This window comes from Amphiura filiformis, chromosome 16 (assembly GCF_039555335.1).
Source record: "Amphiura filiformis chromosome 16, Afil_fr2py, whole genome shotgun sequence".
Classification (NCBI taxonomy): Eukaryota; Metazoa; Echinodermata; class Ophiuroidea; order Amphilepidida; family Amphiuridae; genus Amphiura; species Amphiura filiformis.
Genome location: NC_092643.1, coordinates 33,083,505 through 33,102,824, shown reverse-complemented (window position 1 = coordinate 33,102,824; position 19,320 = coordinate 33,083,505). Strand labels below are relative to the sequence as shown.

The window sequence follows — 19,320 nt, the reverse complement described above, 5'->3', positions numbered from 1 at the left end:
CCTTTTACCTTTACTATTAATATTACTGTTACAAATACAGGAGTAATAAACTACATACAAAAATCACGATATTATAATAATCACTAATGCTATGTCTATGTCTAGAAAATAAGATACATTTTGCTATTAAAGCTCATGCGTTAAAGAAGTATTTCGTGATCCTTGCATCCCCTTTTTTATGACAATTTTAGATAGTAGATCTACGGCAGATATCAATGAAAAAAGCTTATTTCCAAAATTCCAGTTGACTCCGATTTTGCGTAACAGTTATGCATGATTATGTGCATTACACTGCTCCATACACCACTGTGTTGTAATTTTGTTCTGGTACACCAGAACATAATTAAAATTTGACGATATTTTTGCTAAACGAATTAATCTGCAAGAAACATTATGTAGCCAGAGGTTTCCAGTGGTATAAAAATCTCAACTTTTTTGAGAAAAGTGGGGGATGAGGCTGTGGATCACGCAATGTCCCTTTAAATTCTAATAATTTAAATTCTAATAACATTTGGAAAAAGAGGAAACAGAAAATGTTTATACTGGATAGTACTAACTCATTGGGATATTCCATTTAATATCCACCCCCCCTGTGGAAGATTTCATTGCCACCTCCATTCCCGTTGCACCTTATAGTCAATCAAGCTGAAAATTTAAACTAGGTTTATGTAAAATTCCAGCTGAAAATTTATACTAGGTTTATGTAAAATTCCAGCTGAAAATGTTTGCAATTTTATCTAATCCAGTTTTGCCAAATTTGGCCTAAAATTTGCCACAATTTTGTTTGGAATTCCAAAATCTTCCACACCTTTCCCGCCTTTTTATGGATGAAAATGGATGGATCTGGAATAATGTTAACAGTTGAATTTCGTTGGAATTCCAAAATCTTCCACACCTTTCCCGCCTTTTTATGGATGAAAATGGATGGATCTGGAATAATGTTAACAGTTGAATTTCGTTGGAATTCCAAAATCTTCCACACCTTTCCCGCCTTTTTATGGATGAAAATGGTTGGATCTGGAATAATGTAAACAGTTGAATTTCGTTGGAATTCCAAAATCTTCCAGTGGGGGTGATGTTTAGAGGTTAATAACTGCGCATCGGTTATTTGGAGGCATTGTGAAAAATCTAAACATTTTGCCTTTGGAACCGAGGATATTCCGAGGTCCAAAGCAAAATGTTTAGATTTTTCACAATGCCCGATATATAACCGATGCAAAGTTATTAACCTCATTCATAACCGCTACTTTGATCTTTTAACTTTAGGCCAATTCCATGCCAAAAGTGCCTTTGTAACGTCCGTAACAAAATTTTGGAACATTATTGCTCAAAACAGGAGCATTTATTTCAAATTTGCTAATCATGCCTCCATAGATTGATGTCACACCTACTTCAAGATAGTAAAGAAAAAAATCTAAGGAAGCACCTTGACAGTTTTTTTTCATCATGAAAAACGTTACGGACGTCACATTTGAGATAAAATGTAACGTCCGTAACACTAAATCAACAGTGTAGGACGATACAGGAGTATTAATTTCAAACTTGCTTTTCATGTTTACATAGAATGGAGTCAGGGCTTGCTCAATATATTTAACAAAAAAAAATAAAACACAGAACTGAAAGGAGATTTAAGGATATGTACCATCTGTCAAAACCACAGGCACTTTCGCGTAACGTCCGTAACGCTCGTTTCTAATTTCTGTAGCTAATTAACTAAGAAAGCCAAAACAAAATTGCTTCATTATAATGAACATTAGAGTGTATACTAGTAGCATAATTAGAAATAAAGTGTTATCCTAACAGCAAACATGTATGCTATTCACTTAAAAGTTGCAAGTTGCATGTATCTGTAACGTCCGTAACGGTGGAATTGGCCTTTACAAAATAACACAAAATTTTCCTCAAAAGTTTGTAAAAATAAACAATTTTTACATCTTCCCTTTCCCAAAATCGATCAGGCTAAAACAAAACGACCAATAACAAAAAGTGCGTATCAGAATCTGTGCAAATATGGTAGCGCCGCAATCCAAATACGGCAGCCAGCGCTAGCAAGAGTTCGTTGGACGCTGTCGGCGCGACGAGAAGTCAATTGTGTGCGACATTGGAACAATTTTGCGGTCAATTGTGAGATATTAATGACCTCGATTTGCATTCGCATTTTCACAAATAATAAAATATGATTGGATCGCACGCATCGCGTTTATTAATGAGGTTATGAATTTCAAATGGAATCAAATGGAACATCACATTGCATAAAATAATATTAACATTACGTGTGCAAATTGCAATACAACTACTGTGAATTCTTTTTAAAATGAAAGCTTTTTGTTAAATTGCAAACAAGGCCTGACTGAATTCACATCCAAAACATAAGTCCTGTGATTATGCTTGAAATTTCAAAGGAATAACATGTGTATTTAAAACTGGGGCCAAAATTTCTCTGAATTGTAATTCCGTTACCGTGGAATTGCCCATGTGTGGTTTATTATCACCTGAGTCATCACCTTACACATGTGTCATTTCATGTTGTTTCTACTCCAACATACAACTAAAGAATTGTACAATATGTGTGGTTTGTTATCACCTGAGTCATCACCTTACACATGTGTCATTTCATGTTGTTTCTACTCCAACATACAGCTAAAGAATTGTACAATATATGTGTGGTTTATTACCACCACCTGAGTCATCACCTCACACTAGTTCCAGTAACTGTAACTCTGTAAATGTTGTTTCTACTCCAACATACAGCTAAAGAATTGAATACATGAATACAAAAGCCACCTAAGTCCATGCGAAGTTATTTTGAGAGAAAAACCTGTGTATCATTTTAATTCCTTCAGTTAGATTTACCTGGTCAATATGGTAAGTTTTACGTGCAAATGAGTGGATTAACCTGTATTAGGTATGACGATTAGCATTTCAGGGACTTCGAGGGGTTCATTTTAAATTTTGGACTTAGGTGGTTTTTTGAATCATATACAAAGACAACAATGTTAGAATGAGATTACCACTAGTAAGATAATACAAAATAAAGCACACAGGTATGTATAATGTTGATAAGCATTCTGCCATGTAATATCAACCACACACTTTCCTTTATTAAACCCATTTTTTGTTCAAAAGTCATTCTCTAGCAATGAATGTGTTACAAGTGGACTTTTATACATACTGGATTTCAATCAATGTGTTACAAGACTCAAATCATGGAATTGGGTGATTCTTTCATACATGCTATTTTTCACATGCCCAATAGACACAGATAATGAATTTGAGTTGTTCTTTCATGCATATGACAGGCCTATGTATAGCAACAATTTCCCATGCTTAACTCAATTTGGCCAAAGTATGGACTTAGGTGGCTTTTGTATTCATATATTCAATTGTACAATGTATGTGGTTTATTACCGCCTGAGTCATCACATCACACTAGTTCCAGTAACTGTAACTCAGTAATGTTGTTTTTACTCCAACATACAGCTTAAGAATTGTACAATATGTGTGGTTTGTTTATTATCACCCGAGTCATCACCTTACTCATGTGTCATTTCATGTTGTTTCTTGTCACCAGCCTGGCTAAAGCACTTGTCACAATATCTGCATTTGTGTGGTTTATCACCAGTATGTGTCATTTCATGTCGTTTTTTGTTATGAGCCAGGCTAAAGCACTTGTCACAATATCTGCATTTGTGTGGTTTATCACCAGTATGTATCATTTCATGCCGTTTCTTTTCACCAGCCTGGAAGAAGCACTTGTCACAATATCTGCATTTGTGTGGTTTATCATCTGTATGTGTCATTTCATGCCGATTCTTGTCACCAGCCTGGCTAAAGCACTTGTCACAATATCTGCATTTGTGTGGTTTATCACCAGTATGTGTCATTTCATGTTTCTTCTTGTCAGCAGCCTGGAAGAAGCACTTGTCACAATATCTGCATTTGTGTGGTTTATCACCAGTATGTATCATTTCATGCCGATTCTTGTCACCAACCAGGCTGAAGCACTTGTCACAATATCTGCATATATGTGGTTTATCACCAGTATGTGTCATTTCATGCTGTTTCTTGTGACCAGCCTGGCAGAAGCACTTGTCACAATATCTGCATTTGTGTGGTTTATCACCAGTATGTGTCATTTCATGTTGTTTCTTGTTATGAGCCAGGCTGAAGCACTTGTCACAATATCTGCATTTGTGTGGTTTATCACCAGTATGTGTCATTTCATGTCGCTTTCTTTTCACCAGCCTGGATGAAGCACTTGTCACAATATCTGCATTTGTGTGGTTTATCACCAGCATGTATCATTTCATGTCGTTTCTTTTCACCAGCCTGGATGAAGCACTTGTCACAATATCTGCATTTGTGTGGTTTATCACCAGTATGTGTCATTTCATGTTGTTTCTTGTGACCAGCCTGGCTGAAGCACTTGTCACAATATCTGCATTTGTGTGGTTTATCACCAGTATGTGTCATTTCATGCTGTTTCTTGGTACCATGATGCCTAAAGCACTTGCCACAATATTTGCACTTATGTGGTTTATCATCAGTATGCGTCATTTCATGCTGTGTTTTTTCACTAGCCCGGAAAAAGCACTTGTCACAATATCTACATTTGTGTGGTTTATCACCAGTATGTGTCATTTCATGTTGTTTCATGTTACTAGCTCGGCTAAAGCACTTGTCACAATATCTGCATTTGTGTGGTTTATCACCATTATGTATCATTTCATGTTGTTTCTTGTTTTGAGCCAGGCTGAAGCACTTGTCACAATATCTGCATTTGTGTGGTTTATCACCAGTATGTGTCATTTCATGTAGTTTCTTGCTATGAGCCAGGCTGAAGCACTTGTCACAATATCTGCATTTGTGTGGTTTATCACCAGTATGTGTCATTTCATGTAGTTTCTTGTTATGAGCCAGGCTGAAGCACTTGTCACAATATCTGCATTTGTGTGGTTTATCACCAGTATGTTTCATTTCATGTCGTTTCTTTTCACCAGCTTGGATGAAGCACTTGTCACAATATCTGCATTTGTGTGGTTTATCACCATTATGTATCATTTCATGTTGTTTCTTTTTACCAGCTTGGATGAAGCACTTCTCACAATATCTGCATTTGTGTGGTTTATCACCAGTATGTATCATTTCATGTTGTTTCTTGTGACCAGCCAGGCTGAAGCACTTGTCACAATATCTGCATTTGTGTGGTTCATCACCAGTATGTGTCAATTCATGTCGTTTCTTTTCACCAGCCTGGCTGAAGCTCTTACCACAATATCTGCACTCACGGAGCTTCTTTGTGATCATCATGTCATGCTGGCTCTTGTCACTCACCGATGCTGTCTTACCTCCTTTCATGGTTATCACTAAGAAAAAAGAAACATGAAACCTACATTAGTTTTCACTTGGGGCATATATTTTGAAAGTTTGCATATAGTTTGGTTCCTTCTTGAAGCCATACTTTTTTCCTGGCCAATATAACGGTTTAGATGTAGGTTCACTGTAACGTCCAATTTTAGCATCACCAAGAGTGGACCAAGATGCCGCCATCTTTTTGTTCTTGAGTTTTAAAAATAGACGTAAGATTATCCCTTTGTAGTTTTCAAACTTTGCATGTTAAAAATAGCTGGTTGGGTATTTATTACAATCGCAGTGGGTCCATATAAGGTCAACCCACAATAATTTACAGTGACCTGAAATATGAACTTTCACTATTCAGATCCCATTTTGTTGAAATTTGTGGGTCCCGAATTGATTTTTGTGGGTCCAAATTGCACTTATGCCGATGGCCATAATAAATAAAAAAAAAAAAAATTTGGATTTATAAAGCGCCTTTCTCCAGATCTTAGAGGACTCAAAGCGCTGTAATTTACGCTGCAATGGTGAATCATCACAATCAGATCGCATCAACTAGGTTGCTGCCGAACGGCGCACGCCTATCTGCATTTAGATTGTAACATCCACCAATTATCTGTGCAGCTCCCCAAATTCCATTGGGTGAAGAAAGTTTTTGATAACCAAACAACTAATCACCGATTTTTTGCGATACAGGAGGAAACCGGAGATCCCGGAGAAAACCTGCGAGAGCGAGCATGGAATCAGGACAAACCAAGTGCACATGAGTCCTTGGGCGCGCCGGGCTTGAACCCGGGACCTCAGTGGTGCAAAGCGAGGAATTACCGCTGCTTAACTCGCCCTCCCATCTGATGTACAGAACTTCAAAAACACCCAGAAATGCATTTTCAGTGCTGGTGCACACAATGAACATTGAAGTGTGTTGAATTCGGCACTCAAAACTTACCAAAGTTGAGTCAAACTGGGTAATAGTTGACTTACCATGATCGGCTGCCTTTCACATAAAGAACTACAATTACTACCTTAGTACCTTATAACATGCGGTCATGTTTTTTTGAGGTGGGACCCAATTGTGTCACATCTTATAATTTGTCAAAAATCAACTCCATTTAATTATATTGCTAAAAGATTTCAGCCAAACTATGCAAAAGTATACATTTTTAGAAAGCATATATTGTCAGGATTGCAAATCTGTTAAGTTTGAATGGATATATATGGTCGCATGTCATAAGTTGGGTATGCAAAAAGGGTGGAGGGATTACACTTTTCTGAAAATTGTGATACAAATTTGATTGGCTTTCCGTAACCCCATATCCTACAGCAGTGGTTCATACCTCATTTTAAGCCTAATTTTATACTCTTTCAATCTACTGAAGCATATAATTATACATTGTTCAGTAAAAAAATCACATCAGTTGTAATGAAAAATGCCAGGGGTGGAGGAGCAGGCGGATGTGGAGCAGGCGGATGCGGGAGTGTGCAATAGGGCCTATGTGAAAATTCACATGTCAGCATGTCAAAACTACTGGTTACTTTTTTTTTTTTTAGTAAGAGTATGATGTATTGACAGCTTTGAATGTTTAATTTGTACAACTAAAACAATTACTGACTACTTATAGGTAGTGCTACACCCCTGATCAATTTTAGACTCATTTTGCATTTTTCAAAAATTAACTACAAAATTACTACATTTTGTGTACACACTGGTAACAAAAGTTATGTATATTATTGGGGCAAGGAATCCAATATACTTCACCAAATTTCAGTGATTCAAGACAAGGGTTCATTATATAAGTTAAGAAATGAGATACATTCTAGCGGTACCTCTTTTATCGTAAATGAAGTATACCGCTTGTCTTGAGTCACTGAAATTCCAGTGTAGTAACTTGATTCCTAATACCCCTATAATTTACATAACTTTTGTTACCAATGTGTTATTATTTTTTGAGAAAAAAAAAAAAATAGTCACAAATTTATCAAGGGTGTAGTACCACCTTAAATGGATATATGTTCCATTTTTTAATTTTCATGAAATCCTAGTTGAATTTCAGTATTTTTAGCAACATGCTAATGTACATTTCTCTTCTTGATATTCATTTCCTTAATAATAGAATAACCGTCTCGCTAATTATTCGTAAAAAGGTCATTGACCTTCACAATGTAATTAACATACGCACAATTATTTTAAATAGTTCATTCAAGCATTAATGTATTGAGACCATATCCTCCAAATCTGATGACATTCTTGCCTAAAATAAACAATTTACAGTCATTTTTGTAATTGAGGTTCGATTTGAGAAAAACGCATTTGAAAATTGAGATTTACATAGACACCTGTGTATTAATTAATTAGTAATTAAGCATTATCTCATAAATTAAGCATGTGATAAGGTTAAAAATGGTCTTAATTATTAGAGGTTTTCAATATATACAACATATCAAAAAATAAATTTTTTGTCATTTTTGACCATGTAATGGAAATTGTACCCAACTTATGACATGCGACCATATACGTTATTTATAAGAAAACAGGTACCCCTAAAATGTACCTCATTTCTTAACATATACAGGAAGCAAAAGAATTAAGGTAGCAGTTGTGTTTACCCCTGTATATCCTAATAAAAGACAAATGTGTCAAAATTAAAATAAGCACTAGCAGCCGATGCCTGTACTCTTTAGCTCTGATTTAAAACCTTATTTGTTGAAATTGGTTGAGAATTAAAGAAACGGTAGTCCAAAACCTGATGAAGATCAAGATACAAAATAAAAAGTTGCACATTTGTGTTCTAATCAATGAAAGCATGGCGCTATAGTTTTTTGTGCTAATCAATGAAAGCACAGCGCTAGTTATCTTGTTCGCGGACGCTTTGTGTACAAATCAATAGGGCGTGCAATGTGGCAAACTGCAACTTTTACATTTGCATCTTCCTTGGGTTTTTGAATCGTTGTGTCTTTATTTCTTGATCAATGTCAACGAATGAGGTCTTAAATCAGAGCTAAAAGATGCAGCTATTGGCTGTTGTTCCAATTATGACACATCTGCCTTTGTTTAGGATATACATTTTCTTTACTAATACTAACTAGTCACTCGCTTGGGTTTATTTTACTTGGGGATCTCTGGATCTTCTAAGGTACTGCCAGGGCTCTGATCAAGAGCTACATTCATGCTAGTTGTTGAGCATGTAGCTTGGTCCCTTCTTGAAGCAATACTTTTTTCCATCATCCCTTAAAACCGGCCAATATAATTGGTTTGGATGTAGGTTCACTGTGAGATCCATTTAAACTGGTCAATATAATGGTTTGGATGTAGGTTCACTGTGACTTCTAATTTTAGCGTCACCAAGAGTGGACCAAGATGCCACCAATCTTTTTGTTCTTGAGTTTTAAAAGTAGACTTAATATCCCTTTGTAGTTTTCAACTTTTGAACATTGATAGGGGTTTATAGGGACATGGGTGCTTAATGGAATGAATATGGTACGGTTCATTAAAACTTTAACCAGATTAGATTGATTAAAGGACAAATGGTCAGGTTATCTGGAGAGATTTTTATTCCTCAAGATTTCAAGATCCTGTAAATAACATAAAGTCAAATATAACGTGTTAGGCCCTTCGCACTTGATTATTAGTTTCCTGTTAAAGATTTTGAAAAAGGGACGAGGTGACTTTTAATTATTAATTATCTTTTATTTTCTTTATTTAGTTTGAACTATTACAAGCAACTATTGACTCGTTTTGACTAGGGTGGGCATTTAATTATTTCACAACATATTTGATTTTATAAATAAGTGAAGGTGGAGTTCTTACTGAGTGCAAATGATAGCACACCTAAAATCCTTACCGAGTGCAATTAACAGCACACCTGTAGCTCGCCTGACTATTTCCAGAAGTGCGATTTGTAGCACACCTGCTGTTTTTCAAAATTCATTGACTGATATCATTGGAATTGACACCTGATAACGACTATTGACTATTAATATTATATAAATTTTATTATATACCGTATATATTATATATACCGGTAATTATCTTTTATTTTCTTTATTTAATTTGAACTATTACAAGCAACTATTGACTCGCTTTTGACTAGAGCGGCATTTAATTATTTCACAACAATATTTGATAAGTGAAGGTGGAGTTGTACTCTTTGTTCATTTATCATTATTGTTGATATTATTAAAGTCAGAAAATGGAAAGTAGAAGTAGTTGAAAGGTATTTTAAAGGAGTAAATTAGAAATAAAAATAAAATAATTAATTATTTTGAGATTTTCAATTTTGGACGAGGGCGGTAAACAGGAAACTAATAATCAAGTGCGAAGGGCCTTATGGTAATTAACAAACAAAGGCCATCGGTTTAGGCCAATGGAACTCGATTATTAGTTTCCGATTGGATGTTTGAAAAAAAGGACGAGGTCGCTATTTCATTATTCATTATTCGGTCTCTTTTCATTATCCATTATGTCAACAAAATCAATGATTTCATGAACAGCTTTCTCCAAATATAGGTTCCATGTTACCAAAGTATATATTGTTGATGAAAGACCATCTCAAAACCGGTATTTATGCTTAGATCATCTTTACAGACATTTTGCAACAGATTGAGAAAAGATTTGAATTTGTTTTCATTAAAATGAAAAGAAATTTGCAATTTTTGTAATCACTAGAAACATGATGAGGTAATTCTTAAATTTCCATTATTTACTACATCCTCTACCCCTACAACTATTAAGAAAAACTGCTGATTATTTCCTAATTCGCAAGCTCAATCGGAAATAAACAATTTCCTATTGCGCCTGCTTCTGGTTTTTGACAAACATGACAAACACAGTTTCTCAAACAGGGAATATCGCTCGTCAGCTGTGAGTACGACGGACACTCCGCCCTACTAAGGGCTTAATAATGCTAAAGAAGCGCGTGAGGCCCGAGAGGCCCACCACCATACCTACCTACTTACTTAGGCACGTACCTCAAAAGAACTGCAAACCTCAATATAAAGTCTATTGACTTCACTGGAAATAATAAAATATATTATCTTACCTTAAGCTTTCCTTTAAAAATACTACAATATGTTCCTGCCTGCCTGCTAGAAACAAATTAAGGATGTCATGCTTGACTCTTGAAACTTGACCTGACATGACCCTTCCTCTTCCTCACAAGCCCTTTTTTTTTTTTTTTTCACTGTTATATCTACATATATAAAGATAAAACCTTAAAACGTTAAAACATAAATTGACAAATTTACTGTCCGCACTGGCCGAGCTGGCAACGATCACTGACCAGACCAACGCCAGCTAGACCAATTTGAGCTTCAGCCAAATTGCTAAAAGATCGATATAAATCGATACCATCATCCGCTCCAAAAGGAAATGTAATTATTTCCTAATTCAGAAGCTCAATCGAAATAAACAATTTCCTATTGCGCCTGCTTCTGGTTTTTGACAAACATGACAAACACAGTTTCTCAAACAGGGAATATCGCTCAAATCAGCTGTGAGTACGACGACACTCCGCCCTACTCTTATCACGAAATAAAGAACGGGCGAATAAATGAAAGGCAACAACAAAATGTATTTCTTAAACTTCACAGAATCACATCATTATTATTCTTAATCTCATTCTCTTTAAATTAATCAATATCAATAATTTTATAATTACGCACAACCAAATGCGCGCCAACCGCTCTGAAATTGCTTACACTACAATCCTAATTGTTTAGAAACAGAAAGAAGGTTATCTAAGGATTCCTTCACGTAACCGCTCTTCGAACCTTCTGACTTCCATCTTCCGTGCTTCTTAAACAACCTGTCTGGCACCCCCACTGAAGCGGCTGCTGTAGCGCCCGCTCTCAAACTATGCAAACTAAACTTTTTTGCATCTACGCCACGCTATCTAACGCTTCCTTAAATAATTCTCTGCACCTGCTATATGTCATCTTACCATCCCTCAATTTGTGCACATTCTTTGATTTGAAAAAAGTAACCGGTCTAAATAAAAATTTTTCACTGCTTGATATACAACCTAATTGCATATATCGTTTTAACATCTTAACGGGACATGTTATAGAGTCCGTCTCGGCAATAACCACCCAACTTCCTTCCCTGTATTGATCAGTTTTACTCTTCACAAGAAAAATTCTGACAAATGAAGAACCGAACTCCACATCACATTCTCGAATATTTATCAATTCATCGTTCCGTAAAAAACCGGCATATGAAGTTAAACAAATTGCACACAAACGAATATGCATGAGATTGGAACCCATTCCAAATCTGAAAACAATCTTATTGAGAATGTCTGAGTCACTGGATCCTTCTTGGAAACTGGTTTTGCTTTTAGACGCTTCAAACCTTCCAATAAACATCGGAGAAATTTTGAATCACATGGATTGTTATTTACTTCAGGATTGCAATCATGATGCCATTTCAAACTGTAAAAGCAGCCTCTATTTTGGAAAAAGGTGCTTGATCAACGTACAAATAAATAAAGTACCTTGAAATGTCATCCTGACTGGCCGGCATATGAGAAACTCTGTGCACCAAACACCACTCTTGCCAAGCAGAGAAAGCTTTAGAATACTTGTTTGCTGTACTAGTGGCACGAGACGCCTTTAACACCTCTCCCAAAACACGCCTATACTGGTCATCCCTGCATCAAAATATGCAACAAATATTATGTCAACAAACATATATACAATCTTGTATATTACACAAAGCTGCACATACTTACAGTGTCCAAACGGACTTAAAGAAAAACCAATCGGTTTTACATTCTCTAACCCAACCATGCGGTAATGGGAAAACTCCCTGAGTGCAATGCACTACTAATCAATGGCTCTGCAGCCTAATGCACAATACTGCGCTTCTCATCTTGGAAGTACCAAAAACTGAATTAGAATTCTTCCCTTGTACAAAAATGAACTTTGGATTACTAAATCTGATCACTTCAGCAACCATATGTCTGAAAGGGCTACTGCTGGAAAAAAGTAAAGGCCAAAACAAGGTCAAGTCCACTCTGGCACTACCAAAGTCCCTGTCGCTTTGCTAGCCTGAAGATGTTTGATCGCCTCGCTGACTAAACACACTGGAGGAACCAACCAATTGTTGACCCCTGCCCAATTTCTAAAAAAGCATCCACTCCACTGGTACCAATGCACCAAAATCTAGAATTAAAAATTGGCAATTTACAATTGAAATTATCCGCAAAACGATCAATTCCATGCGGACCCCATAACTTGTCCATGAAACCAAAAAATTCATGCGAAACTCCCCAATCGTCAAAATCATATTGTCTACTAAGACAATCCGCCACTGTATGTTCCTCTCTAGGAATCCACTGCACTTGCAGGCTGATACTGTGCGCCTTGCAAAACTCAAATAAGGATAGACTTAACTCTTGCAATTCGTAAATCATGCTACCTTTCATAATAATTGATACCACACTCTCATTATCTGTATGCATCTTAACAGTTTTACCTGCTAAAGAATCAGCAAATGCTTCAATAGCAAGTGCTACACCTTTCAGCTCACGCCAAGCTGAACTTTTACCTTCCTCATGATCTTCCCAATTCTGGTGAAAATTCTTACCACCACAAACCACTGTCCAAGCACCACAACCTGATGCACTAGCATCTGAATAAATAAGAACCTGCGCGGTACGGAATATGTGAGTAACATGCGCTTTATTCAGATTACGTAATTGAAATTTCCAAAAGAACAACTCTTCTATCACCCTGTTATCACTAGATAACGAATAAACCAGATCCCATTGGACTCGTTTCAAGATTTCCATGTGCAAAAATCTAGATTTTAACATTACAATTGATCCTACCACTGGAGAAAGAGAAATTATCTTCCCTGTAATGGAAGCCAACTTCCGGCTGAAACTTTAGGCAAACTATCTTGCAAGATGCGAATGGAAGCCAATAAATCATCTACTCTTCTCTGAGTAACTTTCAAAGAACCCTCACATGAATTCCATGAAAAACCTAACCAATCCAACTCCTGCGAAGGACACCAAATTGACTTCTCCGTATTTGGCACCAAACCTGCATCAATCAAATCTCGCTTCACTCTCTGCGCTGTATGACGGCACTTCTCCTCCGTATCCTCTCTACCCCATCCATCGTCTAGATACAAAACTACTAAAAATACCTTCACTTCGCCAATACCTGACCAAAGGTCGCAAGCACTTAGAAAAGATGTACGGTGCGGTGGTTAAACCAAATGGTAAAACTAGAAAATAAAAGAGATCAAACTCTGCCTGACCGTTCCCATGCAAAACCCAAAAACTTTGTGTGCTCGTCAAAAATATCAATATGGTGATAACCTGATTTTAAATCAAAGGCGAACATGTAATCACCTTTCTTAAAATATTTTAAAGCATCTGACCAATCCTCAAATTTAATTTTGTCTTTCCAAAGATATTGGTTGACAAATCGCAAATCTAAAATCAACCTTTTCTTACCAGAACTTTGAACCGCCACAGTTAACGGATTAACAATATAAGAAGGTGCAAATGACTCGCTAATCAAATTCTTTGATAAAAGATCTAAAATAGCTTCAGCGACAAAGTCTGAATTCTTCAAAGCAGACTGATTATCCTTAAAAAATGCTGTAGGCGGAGTATCCACACAAGGTAGCTTATAACCAAATTTACTAACACTTAACACTTCAGGATATGCATGAATGGTGTCTTCCCAAAAGTTACTAGACGCTTTAAGCCGACCTCTTCCAATTGGTTCCGCTGATCATTGCTCATATTCATAAAAGTTCTGATAGTAAAATTCAGTATCGCACCCTGTCTCTTCTTGTCCCAAACAACTTCTGAATCTGTGAATGCACCTTGACCATCTGCTCCTGCATCAAGGAAAACAATTATGGGAGCATTGCCAATAACACCATGCCATGATATAATAAGGCCGGAAAAAACTAATTCAATATACCAATTTGTCAATGTCAATAAACAAGAACACCTTCCTGACAGAATAATAACTCTGAGCATTGTTCGCAAAACGTGCAAACTACACATCATTACAAACATGTCATGTGATGTATACAAAAATACTGCACTGTGAAAGTGATGTCGTGTAAAGAACTTCGCTGAAGAACCACCTCAGTCGATGAACGCTGAATCAACAAAACCCGCTTTCTACTCAAAATAATATCTGACAGCTCCAGATCATATAATCAAAACAATATTTGCACAACATTTTTATAATATCATACAATTCATCGATTTACCTTTACCACTGCTGGTGCTGGGAAACGCCATGTGCGCCGCCATCTTTGACACTGGACGCTTGTTTGTACCTCCACACTCTCTCCTCCAGTGCCCCACTCCTCCGCACCTAAAACACATGTCAGAGGGCTTCGGACCTGAGCTGGCATATCCTCCTGCTCTAGCATAACCAGATCTAACTGCCGGTCTATAGCTTGAATTGTAGTAGCCACGAAAAGAAGACTGATTACCAAAACCACTAGCATTTGAATCAGAATACGGCTTAGAATATGGCTTAGACCTGGGCAAGCTTGATTTCTTCTTCTTATTCTTAGCCGCTGCCCTAGATTGAGCCATCCTGATGCGTTTCTCATCATCACTGTTTTCAGCTAGATCGTCCTGCAGATATTCATCCACCACGGACCAACCTACCAATAAACAACCAATTATAATCAAATACCAAAATTCTTATAATTGTGCGCTTGAAAACCCTTATATACCTACCCGTAGGCCTCCTCCTCGATGAGTCTCAATAAAGCTGTAAACCTTCAGTTGTATCGCACCCAAGTTCCTTTTTTAAACTAAAATTTAATTGATTTCTTATCTTCATCCTATCTAGGGCCTACTGACCATAGATAAATCGATCTCATGATCCAAGCGGACAGGCTACAATAATGTAATACTAATCATGCTATGTTAAATCATTCGTAACACCTATTAAAATCAATTCTGAAACTAAAACGAACCATTCTATATGCTATCTTTGCATTATATCTATGACCTAAATATAAAAAACTCACCTCCTTCCGACTTATCCGCTATATACGGACCAACTTATTCCTCTTGGTAAGTTCGTTGAACACCGAATTTACACTTTCACTAGCTGTTGTTAGCGAACCTTCCACAATATTCTCTTGGGCTTCTCCGACTAACTTTAAAAGAGATTCGTTAAACTGAATTGCGCTTTATTGCCCTTGAATCTAAATTGTAATCCTGCTGATTTCTTTAATGATTCAACCTGCAATAAAGCCTTCTCACTCTCCTTCTTCTGGGCGCTTATAGCCTTGTCAAAATTCACCTGAAAAGAACCCAACGCTTCAGAAACCCCAGCTTTTACAATCTCCGCCACTTGTTTGGCTGATAAAGCAGGATTAGGCCTATTAATTGAAGATGCTCCTGCAACACCTTGGTCTTGATCCTCTACACTCATCGCTGTAAATTTCCAATCTCCTCAAACGAACTCCCGACAACAAAATTTACTGTCCGCACTGGCCGGCTGGCAACGATCACTGACCAGACCAACGCCCAGCTAGACCAATTTGAGCTTCAAGCGCCAAATTGCTAAAAGATCGATATAAATCGATACCATCATCCGGCTCCAAAAGGAAATGTAATTATGATCAGCAGGGGATGTCAGACATTTTGAGAGTTTCAATTTTGATTATTTCCATTTCAATTTTCAGATCATTGACTTTTTTATGAAAATAATGAAAGTTTTTGTCAAATTGAAAAAGTGATGCGGGCGGTCAATAGGAAACTAACAATCGAGTTCCATTAGGCTAATGAAAGTTGACCCCCAGTTTCCCGTTACATAGTTTTTCATGACTGGGTAGGTGACTGTTTCATTATTCATTATTCATTATTTTCAAACTTTCATTATAGGTGCAAAGTTAATTACGGAATGCTATGTTTTGAGGCCCAAATAAAATAATAAAGTATAGTAATGACCATGCTTCACTCAAATATTTTACCAACTTAGTCTTCAAAACAAGTTTTAATTAAGCACATCTTCTTTGGAATCTTCAAATTAACCTATAGGTTGTGCAACATATGAAAGCACCAGAAGTCCATGATAGTCTTTGGAGAACCACTTTTCCATATAAATACACTGTGTCTGTGTGTTCTATTGCACACTACTTTTTACAAACCAAACTTACTCTCCACTAGCACATCTTTGGAAGCAATATTTATACGGAAATTAGTTTGTCTACTTGCACAAACTGTTTTTGATCATTTAGGTTGCACAATAAAATATTGTAGCTGTTCTGTCAAAACTTTAATACTTGACACAGGTCCTAAAGCAGATCTTTGAAAGTAAACTTTTATACATGGAAATTGTATTGTTTTCCAATTTAGGTTGCACAACAAATGAAAGTTCGAACGTTCACATGGAGGTTGCTGGTAAAAATCATCACAGGGTACATGTGTTAATAATAAAACAACCATGCAAGAAATTGACAAATAAATCATTTTATTTATAAGTTTATTTTATTAAATACATTATTTGTAAGAAAAGCAGAATAAATTTGACTTCAAACTTTATTTATTTTATTTATTTTGATGTTGTCTATATATAGCGCTACATAGTGCACGTAGAAATGCTTTCATATTTGTTCATACGCTGGTTCCTCATAAAACTTGGCTGCCTCTCTTTGTGTTCGGTCTATCCATTTAGTGGTAGGAGAAACTTAGATGCAGGGAATTTTTAGTCTCCAGTAAATGCGCCTCTACGATATTGCCATTTTACCACGTAGTTTAACCCAGCGCCACAAAGACTATTCGGGCCGGTCAGGGTCGGCGTAAAAGTGCTTAAAATACGTGTCGGACGTGAAAGATGACATTAAAACTATCCTTTTTTTCTTAAAACTTGAAAATGTGAAATAATGAAATAATGGAAAATAATGAAATATTTGATCGGCATTTTTTTCTGACCGGAGTCGGGTAACGGAAACTGGGAGTCAACTTTCATTAGCCTTAGCCTTAACCCCAATACATTATTCATTAAATAACTTTGGGTTCAAAAACTCATACTCTGCAACTTAGGTCAAATTTTGCACTATGATTGTTTAATTGAGGTTATTGGACTATATGTAAGCCCCGGCAAAAAACGCAATCTCGGTTTTCTCGCCGCAATTCTCGCTATTGAGTAATTATCTCGCTTTTACAAACAATAAAACAAGGTGTTTAATGCCGTAAAAACTTCCGAAAATCATTGAGTTCCATGCCGTATTGACAATTCATGTCATCAAGTAAGCTTAAAATGCACTCACCAGTGTGTAGTTTCAGTGCTTAATTGGTCTCTAAAATGTCATGTCAAGGTAATTGAATACCAAATTATAGTAGTTTATAGTTAAATTTATTAAACTGAGAAAGGATTTATTATGTACCCGGTAAACAACATATTGAGGTGGAAAAACTTGAACTTCTGTTTACATTTTTCATCCTTCGATCGGTGAATCGGCACATGTTTACATACATTGGACTGATTGGAATTCCAGAGGGCAGTATTTTGTTTTTCATATTCAGGGATTTTTCTGTTTTTGGCGGCGATTTTCCGGTTTATAAATCTCGGTTTTTAAAGCATATTTGGGGTAAATCTCGCTTTTTATTTTTTTATTATTTTATATCTTGTTTTTTGCCTTTAAAAATTGTGTTTTTTGCCGGGGCCTAACTATATGCCATTGAGATTAGGGCTAGTGTTGGTCACCGTCTATCAGGTTGTAAGAGGCGGTAAACTGGTTTTTAAACCAGTTTAAAAGCCTTACAAAGGTACAAAGGTCACGGTTTATTTGGTGTTTTTATAAGTCCATTAATTCTGTATTTTAAACAAAGAATATACGCACAACATTTTATCCCGTGCATATCAGAAAACAATAATAAAATAAAATCCAAGCAAATTGTGGTTTTATTTCTGAGCTGGGCATAATTTTAGCAAAACAATTGCGAAGTAAATCTAGCAGTAGCAAGAGTGAAATTAGAAGCTTTTCACAAAGTCATGCCTATATGGTGCACCCTCTGTAGGGGGGCCTTGAAAATTTGGAGGTCTGAAAAATTTTCACGATGATTTTTTTTTGCATCAGGCCACCCAAGTGTTTGTGAACGGCCCTAACTATCGTGTATAAATTCGAAGGTAGGCCTACCCTAAGATAGTAGAGATCTCGAGTTAAAATGCCAAAATCATGAAAATGGACGTGATGAAGTAAGCTTAAAACTTGTTGCATGCTTTGGAACATCAACAAGCCTTAGCAAAGTGTTAATCTGAAAGGGTTTACTTCAAATAATACTTTACCAGGTCGCTTGGTTCACTAGTTGTCCATTCTAAGCCTCTAACTGTCTATTTAAATCAGTTGTACCGAAGGTAAAACAATATTACTAGCTGGGGGCTCATTCACCATGCTTCTTTACCCAGAGTGACCTACTGACAGCTACTGACCTTATATCCAGCTCGTATGCAACTTGATCAATTAAGGGATAAGGGCGCACAACACTATAAACTTACAAACTCATGCCCCGGGAATGCCACACCCTAGACTATGCCATAGTCGAATTTTGATAAATGAAAAATATGTTATTGTTAATCATGATTAACGCATTCCGTTGAACTCAAAATTGATGTTTATCAAAATTAAAGTGTTCAATAGTAAAATGGTCATTAGGCTTATATTTAGTAACAGTAAAAGTAAAGTATACATATGCCTATGTTATTGAATGGAACATTACCCCCGGGACATTACCTTGCATAATTATATTGGCTCACATCAATACTGAACGATTCTGGTTTTGGAATCTACAAAAAAAAATTCCAAAAAAAAAAAATTCCAAAAAAAAAAAAATAAAAAAAAAATAAAAAAAAAAAAAATAAAACAAAAAAAAAAAACAAAACAAAATCGAATTAAAAAAGAAATAATGTCAAAAAAAATGTAATGAGATACACAAACTTTATAGGTCAAATTAAAAAAAAAAAAAAAAA

At 36.2% G+C, this 19,320-nt stretch overlaps 2 protein-coding genes across 3 annotated transcripts; both read right to left on the bottom strand.

Annotated features, from left to right (window-relative positions):
• Positions 1-2,189: 2,189 nt before the first annotated feature.
• Positions 2,190-18,766, bottom strand: LOC140135887 (uncharacterized). Of its 2 annotated transcripts, XM_072157550.1 has the most exons (3): positions 18,640-18,766; positions 8,854-8,925; positions 2,190-5,366 (listed from the first exon to the last, which is right to left on the bottom strand). In XM_072157550.1, the coding sequence occupies exon 3, from the start codon at positions 5,356-5,358 to the stop codon at positions 4,222-4,224; it is 1,137 nt and encodes a 378-aa protein (XP_072013651.1). In that variant the 5' UTR covers positions 5,359-5,366; positions 8,854-8,925; positions 18,640-18,766; the 3' UTR covers positions 2,190-4,221. The 2 variants fall into 2 exon arrangements, with proteins under 2 accessions (XP_072013651.1, XP_072013652.1); XM_072157551.1 differs by lacking the exon at positions 8,854-8,925 and having other exon boundaries at positions 18,640-18,755.
• Positions 14,664-15,810, bottom strand: LOC140172575 (uncharacterized; the record flags this gene model as incomplete). The annotated part of the gene is given in 4 exon segments (XM_072195717.1): positions 14,664-14,998; positions 15,371-15,392; positions 15,395-15,525; positions 15,528-15,810. Coding segments are annotated over 4 exon segments (741 nt in total), but the record flags the coding sequence as incomplete, so codon positions are not given.
• Positions 18,767-19,320: the final 554 nt, after the last annotated feature.